This window comes from Crocodylus porosus, unplaced genomic scaffold, assembly GCF_001723895.1.
Source record: "Crocodylus porosus isolate Cpor-Errol unplaced genomic scaffold, CroPor_comp1, whole genome shotgun sequence".
In the NCBI taxonomy this organism is placed as follows: Eukaryota; Metazoa; Chordata; order Crocodylia; family Crocodylidae; genus Crocodylus; species Crocodylus porosus.
The window spans coordinates 5,875,292-5,889,529 of record NW_017728935.1 but is presented as its reverse complement, the minus strand read 5'-3'; the positions used below and the strand labels follow the sequence as shown (position 1 = coordinate 5,889,529).

Genomic DNA, 14,238 nt, shown 5'->3' with positions numbered 1-14,238 from the left:
ATTAAGAACCAAATAATTAAAAAAAACAAAACAAAAAAATCACAAACATTACTACAAGTATCTTTACACATTGTACAAAGAAATTAGAAGTATATGCATTCTCTAGGCACAACTGAGAAATGCCTTAAATGACACCTTCTCGCCTACATGTGCTATTGGATCCTAAGTAGTATCGTGTATATTCATGGAAGGCCATTGCTGGGAGAAGTCTGTCAGACCAACATCATACAGTACAAGCTTCCAGGTGAAGAATGTCCCTCCTCTGGGAGTGAAGATAAGTGTTCCCTTGCCTCACGCCTTTCAAAAAAGGCGCTAATAAGACTATTAAAACATTTAGCATTTGCGGCAAATCCTGTAAATGCAGCCTTGTGAATCACAGAAGGAGCCAAATGAAGGAGTTTAATTCCTGTCCCTTCCACAGCTCTGAGTAAAATAGCAGTAGGCCAAGAGACAAGAACCAAATAGTTGACAGAGTAAGAGCCCTTTTTCTGTATGGCAAAAAATTTGTAAGGAAAAACGTGGATTACATCTCCCCTGCAAACACTTCACTGAGTGTCCCACCTTCTTGGAAGAGAACAGAAGAACTGAGCTACTTGACTTCAAAAAGTACTCTTAAAGTAGGCCAGGTACCTAGACAGAATGATCTCTTAGACACCCAAGGACAGAGGGAATTATTAAGATCTCATCTTTAGATTCGCTGTTGTACTAATTGATCTCTGGCGCAATATGGTCATTCACTTTTCCAGTAGGACTTTTTTTTCCCCCTTCTGTGCTTGGTAAAGAAATGGTCTTCTCTATTAAGAAGAGAAGCCAGGCCCATTTTCAGCTTAGTGTTTCATTTTAGAAAGATCAAATGGATCTATGTTCCTGGAGTACTGCTATTGGCACTCTCTCTCTGGTACAAGGCAGAAACTTATTTCACATTTCAACTAAATACTTAAATGTCTAACAACGTAATTAAACAACTCCCAGAGGACAGGGCAGGCCCTCTGCCAATGGAGCTACGGCCATTTACGCTGCACTGACCTTATGCATCGCTAAGTACAAATAGGCATTGCGAGGATTTCTGAGACTTTATGAAATACAGCTATATATAACATTTGGAAGCCCTCATTCTTATTAAGCTGTTGAAACAGACAACCATAGAATTGCCAGTGAAGTTGAGGATTCTGTTTGCACATTGAAATAGAAGCAAACTTAAGCTAAATTCTGATTTTTTTAGTTGTATTCTCTTTCTTTCTTTCTTTCTAACACAGAGCAAGTCGCAATCAGATATTGCACTTTTCCAGAAACTTATTTGCAAGTATTTTCACTTTTCAACCCAGAACTTTGATCTGTTGAATATAGCACTGGGTAGGCTGAACTTGTCCATCTGTCACTTGTAACTCGGGAAGGACAAAAAAGCTAAGTTATAACGTCTTTCTTTCCGATTTATTATTTGGTAAATGGCTTTCAAATCTTATGCCACTGAAGGCACAACTTCTGTTGCCATTTGTCAGCATCTGTACCATAGATACAGTGTTAACAAAGCAGGTGAACTATCAGTTTCACAAGGAATTCTCCCCGTTTACCGAGGGCTGCATCTTGGATTCCAAGTTGCACAGCAGTATGGCATTCTGAATTTTAAGAACAGTTTACATTAATATTTCTTCATAAATACCATCACTTGGCCAGGCAAAATTAAGATGAGACAATAGGTGTAATGTGTTGTGAAGTTTTACTTGAAGTACTCTTTCGTCCATTACGTTCTGCATTTATGCTGAAGAGGGCATCACTTTGACACTAGGTTTGGAGATGGCCTGTCCCTTACGAGAACTGCATGTCACCGTGGTTCCAGCCTGAATTTGTCAACTGCGCTTTCTTGCTATTTCACTAATAAGATTTTTTTTGTTTTTAAAGTAAGTGTGAAGAACTGCTGGTCTACTCGGCTTTGTAGTTTAAAAGCATAGCATTATAAGTAATTCTGAGACCTTCCAATGTGTTTACAAATGTAATGTTTCCCTTTTCATTCTGTTTCAAGTTCAAATGGAATAAAAGTGATGCAGAGAGCATCTTAACGTTAAGTTGTGTTGGCTAAAAGTTCAGTTTTGTACTTCAGGGACAATGTTTTACAAAGAGATGAACAGCTTCTTTTGATTGTAAGGTCTCTGCAGATTCAGAGATTCCTGAGCGATTGTACACAGTGCTGACTGTCAAGTGACAGTCACATTAGTCAGCAGTGACCTAGGTAGAGGGACTGATGCCACCTTTGCCAATGTGGGCCAAAGAGAATAGCACATGGGAGAAGGGAAATGGGCTCTTGGAAGACTAGCAGAATGAACAAACAAAGGATTACACAATTGTTCCTAACCATTGTGAAGATGAAGGATGGAGCTGAAAACCAATATTGCCTGTGAGGAATTTTACTTTGCACAACCCTTAAAGCTCTATGAAATTCCTCAACAAAAGTGGGAAACCCACCAGAGCAGAGATGGCCCATTTCTGACCCAGTCTCGATAATCTAGAATTTCTGCTAAGATTAAATTATACCCCTGCATGAAGTCACATTACTTTTCATAAAAGCTCTCGATTCTAACACCTTATTTACACAGATTACTAAACAAGTCACTACCACTTCAATCTGTAAATAAGTTTAATTGAAATATTTTTCTAGCTTGTTTTTGTACTGAAGATAATACATACATACACATAAGGAGTAATACAGACTAACTAAATCACTGCAGTATTTTCCAATGATTACTTTGCTATCATTTTCAAATAGTGACCTCTATTACTGAGGTGTTAATATGCATATAAGTCTACACAAAACAATATTGCACAAAGTAATATTTATAAGATTAACATATTTTTGAAGCTTCATAGAGAGAAGACTTAGTAGTTAATATTAAAAAGATGCATCCAAAAGTAACACAGCATCTTCTCTTTCACATATTCTAATAGTGTTCCAAATCTCTCCTACCCCAGCAAGGATTAGAAAAAAAATAGAGTTGTCCAGAGACAACTCAAATGCACCAAAATCACGTCTGTATCCTAGGTGGATTATGAGGGGGGGACGGGGGGACAGGGGGACAGGGACAGGACTGTTATGAACAGAAAAGTGAAAGTAGTCAAATGCAGCTTACATATTGAAATTCAGAAATGCAGATGATTACAGAAGCACTGTGTCAATGGATGACTCCTGACATTAGTTCATGACATTTTTTTCCCCCCACCAAGATACCCACATGAGCTACAAAGTGGAAACAGCAGTCCACTGGACTAACGCTTTATTGCGAAACAGCAATACAGAACTTCAGAGTTAAGAACCCATGTCAGCTATGGCCAGCCCAACAAGTATTTTAAGTGCATCAGCACCAGAAAAATGATGATTTGATCAGATGCTTATTATGACTTGATCCAAACAAAAATAAGTTACTATTTTAAGCTTTAAAGTGCTCAGATAGGTTTCCTCCACAAGAATGCCAACAATTTTGTTTGTTTGACACTAGTCTTGTTTGTGTGTTCAGGGAAGATGCATTTAGGAAGCAAAATCCTCACACCAAGTATTACAAGCAGTGCTACAGAAGTGTCACCTTATGCGATTACAGTTCAACAGGGTCAGACGTTTTCTTCAGTGAATCTCATATGCTACCTTTTTATCAACTGTCTAACCATTAAAAGTTAGTTTATCTATACACCTAGTATTTTGAGTATCAGCGAGGATTTTAAGAACAGACACGCCACAAAACAAATTGCTGATTATCCAAAAAGTGCTGTGCTTTCTCTTTCATGAGCAATTACAATCAGCTAGGAGTCACTTTCAGGTCATCCCTTTATTGTGAAGGCCAATGACAAAATACAGTAGGGAGATTAGACTGACCAAGATAGTTAGTTCAGTATTTTTTAAAGTTCCTGGAAGAATTCCATTCCGACTTGAGGAAATATTGAAAGCCTCATTACTTAACAGAAAGAAGTGGTAGACCAAGGTAACTTGTTGTACTAAGGGATTTAAATACAACTTGAACTTTGCATAATCTGTGTAAAAAAGATATGCTTGACATTTTGGAATGTCACCTTTATAGAATTATAGGCAAGATTTCTCCAATAAAACATAAGCCATTTATAAAACTATAACTTCACATCAAAATTTTAAAAAGTTGTTAAAAAATGTTTAACTATGTACATATCACACAGAAGAGCCTGCATGATCCTGTGGACTGTGTTGATCAGACTCTAGTTTAAAACCTGGAAGGGGCTGGGCCGCCAGATCTGGTCGCATAAGTCCCGATATTGATGAAATGGAGGAGGATGGTGCCACTGTTGTGAGCTGTGTTTCTACACTTGGTTCTTCAGACTCTCTTTTTACACTCACACAGTGGAGCTCACCCTCCGAGTCTGTCTGTCCAGAGACATTACTGTTCGTGTTTGAATTGCCTTCTGCATTTTGTGAAGACTCTTCCACAGGATGGTACTGTTTGAGCCGTATATGCCAGGCTAAGCTGCAGACTGCTGACACTGTTTTGAATTGATGAATGACGTTTCTAGGGATGAAGTAGATGTCATTGTCACACAACTGGATTCTAGCATAGCGAATACCTTCCCGTCTCATTTGGTTTAGCTTGGCTTCATCCACCCATTGAACACACTGAAAGGAGAAATACTGCAGAGTTAGTGATAAGCTGTATTTCAGGGCCAAAAACTTAGTCTCTGCTATAACTGGTGAATACATTTGTTCAACAGCCTATTATTATTCTTCTTCAAGTAAATACATCCTCAATTAGAACTACTTGGGGGAAGAAAAATTAAAAGTTTAACTTATATCGTGCTACACACCGCAAGGTAATAATAAGCAGTTACCACATCACTCTAGGGTCACAAATAGGGTTGAAGAATCAGAACTTCAATAAAAGACAGACACTTTGACCTGGCATTACCAGGCAGGAAAGCTGTCTTTGGTTTGTCCAGCCACTGTGAAGCATAACTATCACACTGGAAAAATGCAGATGTAAATGTATGCATAGTCCCTTACCCAGTTTAAAAAGTTATTTCTGTAGCTCTTGCTGTATGCTATAACAAAATTGCCATCTTGCAGGCAGGTGGCTGCCCAGTAGAGTTTAAAACTGTACGTGTCAGACAGGTGGGGCACCTCCAGATGAGCGTGGATGTGCTGTGTGTGGCACTGAAGACCCATCTGCAGCGCCATACATGCAGGCATTCCCCACACTACTACTTTGCAGCACCGGGGGGGGGAGGGGGGCTTCTTGACCATGGGAAATCCAGGGGTCAAAAAATAAAACAAACACAAACAAAAAAACCCCACAATTCAAACCGTGCCAAGAGCAGGGTGGTGCACATGGCAGCAGTATGCACCACCCTAAGCCTAAGCCTAGCTGGCCTGTCATACTCCGGTTGCCAGCTAGTCTCCCAGCTGCAGGAGCACTGAGACTGCAGCTTCCTGAGGCCCCTACACCCGCAAGTTAAGTCTGCTGAGGCCAGCACACTTGCTGGCCCCAGACTCTTCCACCCCACTCAGGGTAACCTGTTGAGCACCAGATTGTGGGTGGCATGGGTGCTCCTTGGGGACAAGCAGCAGTGGCACAAGGTGTACTTGTCCCCAGGGAAATGCACATTCCTGCTTGTGCACATACAGGTTTGTTCCAGAGAGTAGGAAGGGGAAGTAGAAACTGAGAACAACAAGATTCCATGACCCTACTCACTTGAATCCTTTGAAGGAAGAGAAGGAAAAGACAAACCTGAAATACTTACCCATGCCAGAAAAAATAAATACAGCAATAACAAAATCCAAAATACTCAAATGACCAGCTTATTTCTGCTGAAAAGAGCTAAAGAGAAATAGTTTTGAGCACAAGCCTAAGTTAAATCCAAGGAACTTGCTATTTCGACTTTTCAAATCTAAGTTATTCACACGTATGACATAAAAAAAAAAATCCAACCAGTGTTACTTTTCAAGCTATAACAGATACGCAGTAGAACATGGGGTATTCAGGGATAATTATGCTGAGTTGCAAGACACTATGAAATGCTGAAATGGTATTGTAGTTTCCAGCAGCAATACATTTATCTAAGGGCTGGCTGATTAAAGACTATTCTTGTAGACATTAAGAAAGCATACCTAATGCAGGTAACAAGTCTGCAATGCTTTCCTTTAAAGAAATCAGACTCTGTTATTTGACAACCGGTTAAGAGGCCTGAAAAAGAAATGCAGACTATGCAGAAATAACCCAAGTATCTGGGAGGGGTCAACCATACCAGACTTAAGACCTGACCGTACTTGTTTGTCACTTCTTATGAAGCAAAAAGGTAGTTACCGATCTTGTAAGCCAAGGATGCACATGAACCGTTTCCTGTAGTAGGAGAGGTTCTTTGCAGTGTTTCGCATTTGAACATGACTTGCTTTATGAAAGCCAGCTGGTCACTGATCAGCTTACTATTTTACCCAAGAGAAAGCAGAGCTGGACATGCCAAATCAAATTCAGACTTGAAGAAACAAATGCCATAAATCGCAAGGCAGTTGTAGCCTAAAATCCAGTCTGGAAAAGAGGGAATTATGGGTTCACACCTTTAGAAAGGAAACAGAGGGGGCTGCCTGAGGTCTTAATTCCAGGCTTTACCTGTGACACTGGAGGTTCATGCAGATCCAGCTGAAGTCTCTGCACAACATCAGTGAAGTCTTCAGCATGAAAACAAACCACATCTTTGGTTATGCGCGGTTGGTCACTCCTGGGGGGGTGGGGAAAAACCAGTTTAAGAGTCTTAGAAGGTGATGACGACTCTGGAGTGCAAAACCAGTTTCTTAAAAGGAAATATCTATTACACTTTGCCACATGCTGGTATTCCCCCTCACTATTAGCAAGCTGTAACATGCTTGCTAGATTCCACAGATTTTACCTTGCTTTCTGGTTTGTTTGTTTTTTTGTTTTAAAAGTATCTAGGTCTTCAAGCATGAAGCAAGAGCAATGGTTTTGCAGGGCTACGTTCAACTCTTAACTCTATCACAAGCCTCCTATATATCTTTGAAACAGCCATTTTTGCCCAATTTGCACATCTAAATACTTCCAAGGCCCTCGGCCAGCCCTACTTTTTCTTTATGGAACAGAATTATAGAACTTACAGGGCACTCACATGGCCTTCACCATTCTATGAAAATAAATATCGTTTATCCAAAGGATAGGAAATAAATACTGTTCATTTATCTTAATTTGAACGACACTATTGCTGTGGATACAGTAGAAAAATGAACAGTTACAGTAAGTGCTGTAGAAAACTTTAAACCCTAACCATGTAATTTCTCCTAAATCAGAACACTGTTGGTGACCAAGCCCTGAGAAGGTGGAAAAAGTGCAAGCCACATGAAGCAGCCTGCATGAGAAAGGAAAGGGCAACAGCTTACAATTGTGTAGTGTACCCTACATGCACATTGTTCTGGGTATAGTATTCAGAAGTGCAAATGTAGTTTTTGTGCCACTCAATTATGTTGACTAATTCCTATACACATTTAGATTGCACACCAGCTGGATTCAGACAAATGGCTAGCATGCCTACTTGTAGACAAGAGACTCTTTGAGCATTTGCTTCCTTTTTATTAGGAAGAAAAAAAAAGTGTCTGGAATCCCAATCAGCATGGTTACAAATTTCAGGTACTTACCATTCCCCAAACTGCACAGCCTTCAGCACCCCTACAGCAGCTGTACTCTGCCAGTCAAACCCCTGACCAACATGATCAGCATGGGCTCGTGTTCGGTCTTCAAAGAGAACCTCACGGGGCTCGCTAGTCCGAGGTAGGTACTGGAGATTTTTTATTTCATTCATTGACCTTACGAAGTAAGGCAAAGACAGAAGTTAAGAAGGTTTCTGACATTTCAGAAGAACAAAGTTCTGCTTGCCTCCAAGTATAAAATACTTTTAAAGAAACACTAATATCCTGTATGGAGACATAAATCTCCTTCAGTTATCCAATCTTTCTGGAGGTTAAGTATGTACTGAGAGACTCTTAAATAGCAACATTTATATCTAAAGTAAGCCTCATAACTCAATTTGTCTTACAAGAACACTTAAGAGTACAGTGTTTCTTGGGGAGGCAGAAAGTATCAAAGACCACTCTTAATTCTAGTCTAGGGAAAGGGCTACAGTGGAGGAAGCATACAAAGATTCCCCCCCTCCCCCCCACCGAGAAAGTTTGACAGACACCTTGAATCTCTCGTGTCAAAAGACTTTAACTAGGACGTAAAGATACAGAAAACAATGGAACAGAATCTAGAACGCACAAGCAACACGATTCAGCAGGGAACTAGGCTAGCTCTGAAAAACAAGATAAGAAGTTTAAACAAACTATTTAACCTCTGAAGAATGAGTTACAGGAATAAGGTCACAACAATTAATCTCAAGACAGACATGAAGTGCCTTAGCTATGATATTTTTAAATTTAACAGAAAGGGAAGACAGCATTACCGGCGTCGTTTAAATGGCGATTTTGGCATGTCTGCCGTTGGGATCATCTGTTCTCCTGGTCTCACCCACATTATGGGGCCATCATCACTTTGTGATCTGCACTCAAGTCTGAGGCTAGAAAGAGTGCCCCAGGGCAGTGTCATCTAAAACCAGAACACAAAACATCGCAGACTGACACAGGCAGGATTCAGCTGATATCCCATCTTTCAGTAAACGCTGGATCAGTTTAATTGCTGGAGGAGTGATAGCCAAATCAGCACAAATACTGAGAGTCAAAATGCTGCGTTTCAACCTGGGCTTAGAGCTAGCTTTAGATCAGGGGTGTCACAGATACGCCCTGTGGGCTAGATCCAGCCACCAGAGCCCGTCGTCTGACCCGCGGTGCTGTTTGTGGGTCTCAGACCAGGCCTGGGTGCTGCCTGCAGCATGCATGGCTGGTGTAGGTCTGGCCTACAGACCAGCCATGAACGCCAAATCCAGCACACAGGCCTGGTCCAGGGCATATGCTGCACACATGCAGCACCCAGATCAGACCAGCCCTGCATGCTGGTGCTGTCACATAGGGTCAGTCTGTAAACCCAATTTGGCCCTCAGACCAGCCCCGTGTCTCTCGTCTGGCCTGGCCTGCAGTGCTGGTTGATTTTGATAGCCAAAGCAAAGCACAGGGAAACACATACTGCACAAGAGTCCATAGTTTAGTAGCAAGAAATTTGGGGGGGAGGGGGGGGGATTACCATAGCTTCTAAAATTAATTACTCTTTGAACATAAAATAAGACAGTTGCTGTTGTCCTTATACGACATTCCAAAAATTCACTGCCAGAAGTACAGCAGCTTTGCCTAAACTTTTCACACTATGCAATGAAGCAAGTTTTTAAAACTTTTGATAACATTATGCTCAATAATAAGCACTAGAAACAATTACTGCAAATGTAGTACTCACCCTCAGAAATGGAGATTCTTCTAACATATCAAGAAATTCTGGGAAATAATCACCAACTTCTTCATCTACTGCTCCAACAAGACTGATCTGCCGCATTGGACCTGCTCTGTAGGTTCCACAGCAATACGTTCGATTAACCTGAGAATGGTTAGAAATCACACGCGTTTTTGTTTCATGTCAGGAATCAAAAAGGTTCATTAATTTAGTGTACCGAGCTGCAATGAAGTTTCCATTCAGTTCCAGGATTCAGCTACATCGGAAAGCAAACAATGTTTTCGTAATGTACAAAATAACTGTTCAGAATGCCAGTTTCCAAAACAACAGGGCACATTGAAGACCTTAAGTGATAAAGAAATGGACTGCAATAGTCATGCTGGTGAACTACTTCTACAACACGTTTAAAACGCTATCAAGTAACTATTTGACTTAGATTTAACCAAGGAGTTAAGTAACCATTCTCTGAACTGGATTTCTTTCCAGTATTTTATCATATGCCAGACTACTCTTTAGAGCTGAGATTTCTCCCCCCCGCTTAAATTTCACTAAGCTCTTTCAGACTCGACTTTCAGAAAAAGTCTCCTCACATAGCTGGCAACAAATGGGGTTTGTTTTCCTCCTTTCTTTACAAGGACAGAACAGTATAGAGTTGATTAGACTGTAAAGGCATTAAAGAACTGCATGTCATTAAGCCAAGTCAGTTTTTGCTTAAATTACGTATTCACTATCTATCATCATATGACTCCATAAAACATCCAAAAATAAAAATCAAAAGCATATTTTTATGGCAACACCTGAGAATATATAGCTTTATTTGAAAGGCTTCCCCCCCCCCCAATTCATTCAGTATTCTAAAAATCAGATTAAAAAATGAACCAGAGAGTAAACAGCATTTGGCATGGGATATGCAGTAAGCTTGACTGACAGAAGAAATGAACTAGAAAGGAGATAAAAAAGCAGGAATGAAAGGGAGACAGACAGCAGCAGCGTGGACTTCAGTATTAGGATCACAATGCTTGTGCTTTCCCTTTGTAGATTTCAGGCCACTCTATGGACGTTAAGACGCCTTTTTAAGCGGTAACAGATGCCGAGTGATTTAAATCTTGATCACATTTAGTCAGTGAGATGGGAGTCAATTCAACTCTCCAGGGCTACTTACATTGCACACCACATTTCCAGACAAACTAGACTGAATTCACAGCTCACACGAGCTCTCAGTGCTGACAGTTCGCGCTAAATTCAAGGTGTGAACTGCATCCTTTGCAAAGCTACAACAGCAGCACAAGGTGGTTTTTTTAGGAAAGCGTTACTGAAATGCCTGCAGCCTCTGACAACACGCATAGATAGCATATACACATCGCTACTCATGGCACCCGACCTACTGAGCACTACCATATATTTAACACACCTTGTCGATTTAAAAAATCAAAATAACAGAGGTCATTAAGAAGCAGGAGCATATACTGACATTTCAAACAGAGTGCCAAAATACGATCTAGAGAACAAAAACCAAACAGCTCGTGTCAAACTTATGCCGCAAACACTTCTAAGAAAAGGTCAATGGCAGCACACTTAAGGCATCACACCTTGAGAAGTACAAGTTGACTCATGCCAGAAGCTACCAGGGAGTTAAATGGCAGTTGGACATGATGTTAGCCATGTCCCTAAAAGAATGAAGTCATTAAAATAATTTCATTTTTGTATCAGCTCTAAAATCAACTGAGAAAAAACACCACAACACTAATACTGAAGGCCTACAGGGCAAGAAAAATAATCTGCAAACTGCCAAACTGGCAGCCAAAGGAAAATCAAAATGTTTGGAGTCCTAAACGCTGAACTAGCCAATTTCAGTAGTGCTAGCATCATCTTACACCAGGAAGACTTGTTGCTGAAGGTGCCAAAAGGGAAAAGCTTTAACCAGAAATGAAATATATTGTGGCGTTTGCAGCCTACGGAAGTACCTTTTCCATGTGATAGGCAAACCAGAAGCCCCCAGTTGAATAGTTATCATCAACAGATGTAAAAAATCACTCTGCCTACCTATGAATTTACGGCAAAAGTTACACCTGAGAATCTACATCCTGAAACAGGAGTCCTTGTATTTTACCTTCTACCTGTGGCCTGTTAAAACAATATAACAGCTTGAAGAGCGCTACGAAGTTTCAAAATTCACTAGTTTTCATATTAGAGAAAGCAGAAAAAAAAAGACAAAAAATTGTTTTCTTCAATTTCCCCTATCTTACATGGCGGCTTGTCTCGAGCTCTGGAAGAGTAGTTCTTGTTACCTGCCCTTACTCCAAGAGGTGAGCTAACAGCATGTTCCCCGAAACTCTTTTTCCCTGGTTCCTTCTCCACCATCTTCCTTGCAGGCCCCTGCAAGCCTGTCAAGAGAGGAATGCTCTGTTGCTGGAAAAAACCCGAGCAGGCAGAAAGCTGCCCGTCTGATCCCCCTGCGACAGCACGGGCATAGACAAAACCTCCAAGGTCACTAATGACATCAGAAATAGAAACATCACTTCACTCTGGAAGTCATTTATGCATTAAACACACCATGAAGAGTTGGGGGAGGCAGGGGGCAGAGGGGGCACCATTTAATGAAAGTGATGTTGACTGCATCTACTATAGGAAAAGAGCATTTTAAGTCTGAACATAGGACTGACCTGGGAATCCATCACATCCAGCCCTCTCCACAGACAACCATTTACCCAGGGATTTCCCCAAAAGACCACCACTTCAAACCTTCTACCCAATGAGGTTTGCCCAGATGGACAAGCCAAGACCCAGAGGGGCAAATGGCAGCCAGGGACTAGGCGACTTGTTTCTAGTGGAGCGCTAAAAGTTATTTCACAATAACATCACTTACAGGTTATTTAATGCTTGCCTTTTGGGAAACTAGTGGCTATACAGCCTTCCTCCCCTCCTCCAGAAGTTACTCATCTACTTTATTTGTTGTGAGGCTGCAGAAAAACAAAGCAAAGTAGCTGGGTGGCAGTAAGGCTTTCAGAGCACAAAGACAACAAAGCACTTCCTGTTCAGAGGCAGTTGTTTTTCTTTCTGATTTAAGAAAAAAAGTTAAAGACTTTGCTTCTCGTTTTGCCATTTCAGCACCTAACTCCAGATACCAAACAAGGTAAATGTTGAGTTTAGTTATAAATTAGTTGGCACAGCAGGTCTTGCTCTGGATTGAGGCTTAGGCAGTATTTAAGTTTGCCAAGAGGTACCAACCTCACATTTAAAAGTACCAATTTAAGAAAGTAGTATGGAATGGTGGATACTTGATGTTTCAAGACAGATGTTGCTTAAACGAAAGGTCTAAGCTCCACCACTGCCTGACTCAACCGGCCAACTTACTTTGCTCTCCTTTCATCCTGACAATAGAAAATAGATCAGATTAATAATATTTAGTAGGAAGGTTTGAGTTGTTATTTCTCACAGACTGGTGGAGCCTGGTCCTCACTCCTCCTCCCCCACGCTTCCCTTTTTCCATGTCCTGTATCGAAGTATACAGCAAAAGTTGCAAATTCACTGGAATCCAATGGGGCTACACTTCAAGAGTTTCTGTTATGGCCCTGAGCTTCCAACCTCAGGACTGTCAACCATGCATGTGCCTTAGCACCTGCGTCACCCCAGCCCACAAGCCTTCCTCCGTAACCTATATCTCTCTTCCACACCTACACATCTTTGATCCCTACCTTTGTCAGACCTTTTAGGGACACACACACACACACACGTCAACAAAGTTTCCATTAGCTGGAAAATGAGAGTTAATGCTTCCCCTTAGCTGAAAGGTAGAAGAGTCTTAAGGTATTGATGCTTACAGAAGTTAGAGTCAACCACTTGAAGAGACAGACACTACACAAGTTCAACGTTTCAAGGAAAAAAAGAAACACACGATAGCTTGGGGAGGTTTCCATTAGAATACAAAGTTTAGACATCACTCAACATAAAGAAGGGAATAACCAGCCCACGTCTTTCTAGTGTATGAATTCCAACATCCAAATAGCTACAAGAAACAAAAATGTACGTATGCTTCCAAGTAGCAGGTGACTAATAAGCATGCTCCACATGTGAGACTTCAGTAGAAAAGCTCGTTTGGGATACAGAATATTACAGCTGATTCGACATTCTGAAAACCTGCTCACTCAAGTATTTTGCTAGGAAACCGAAAGCAATACACAGCAAGCTTACCATTCAAAAGGGGGAAAGGTGGAAACAAAAACAAGGGAAATATGGTTAAATGATAGTATCGTCCGTTTTGATTCAGTCAAATAGCACGGTAGACAAAATGAAAGCAGCACTATAGAGCTTAAGTTAGCTAGCTTTTAAACAACCTAACAGGAGTCTGTTATGCAGAACACCACAACATACTTCGTTTGCAATCTGTATTTTGAAACTTTCTGTAAAAAGTTTTAAAATTGTCCCACAGAAACACAGAGAACACGCAGGAAATGTCAGTAGTTAGTTTATGGCCACGCTGGCTTTTTCAGCACCTGATGCACCGATTGAAAAAACAAGCAGTTAAGATGATGCTACAGTTGTCAGTGTATTGTAAGGGTGGGTGCATAGCAAGACCCACAGATACCATGTCCAACTGATTCTAAAAACAAATTTCCTTAAGGGTCCAGCACTGCTAATTAGTGACACTAACACTGAAGTTAGTCAGTGTTCAGTACTTTAGTTACTGCTGTGGCACTAGGACTGCAATCCCCTTAGGCAGATATGTGGGTATACACAAGCAAAAAGAACACAGGAAATGTACGTATGTTTCATAGACATTAGGGCTGGAAGGGACCTCGGGAGATCATCGAGTCCAGCCCCCTGCCCAAAGGATAGGAAGTCAGCTGGGGTCATA

At 41.0% G+C, this 14,238-nt stretch overlaps 1 protein-coding gene across 1 annotated transcript in view; it reads right to left on the bottom strand.

Moving 5' to 3' along the window:
• Positions 1 to 764: 764 nt before the first annotated feature.
• Positions 765 to 14,238, bottom strand: part of RSBN1 (round spermatid basic protein 1) — a 21,176-nt gene continuing 7,702 nt past the window's right edge. Inside the window, exons 2-6 of the mRNA XM_019546806.1 lie at positions 9,390 to 9,527; positions 8,449 to 8,591; positions 7,646 to 7,813; positions 6,612 to 6,720; positions 765 to 4,624 (exon numbers count right to left, since the gene is read on the bottom strand). Coding sequence (XP_019402351.1) covers positions 4,166 to 4,624; positions 6,612 to 6,720; positions 7,646 to 7,813; positions 8,449 to 8,591; positions 9,390 to 9,527 — 1,017 coding nt within the window. The 3' untranslated portion in view covers positions 765 to 4,165. The remainder of the gene's footprint in view (positions 4,625 to 6,611; positions 6,721 to 7,645; positions 7,814 to 8,448; positions 8,592 to 9,389; positions 9,528 to 14,238) is intronic.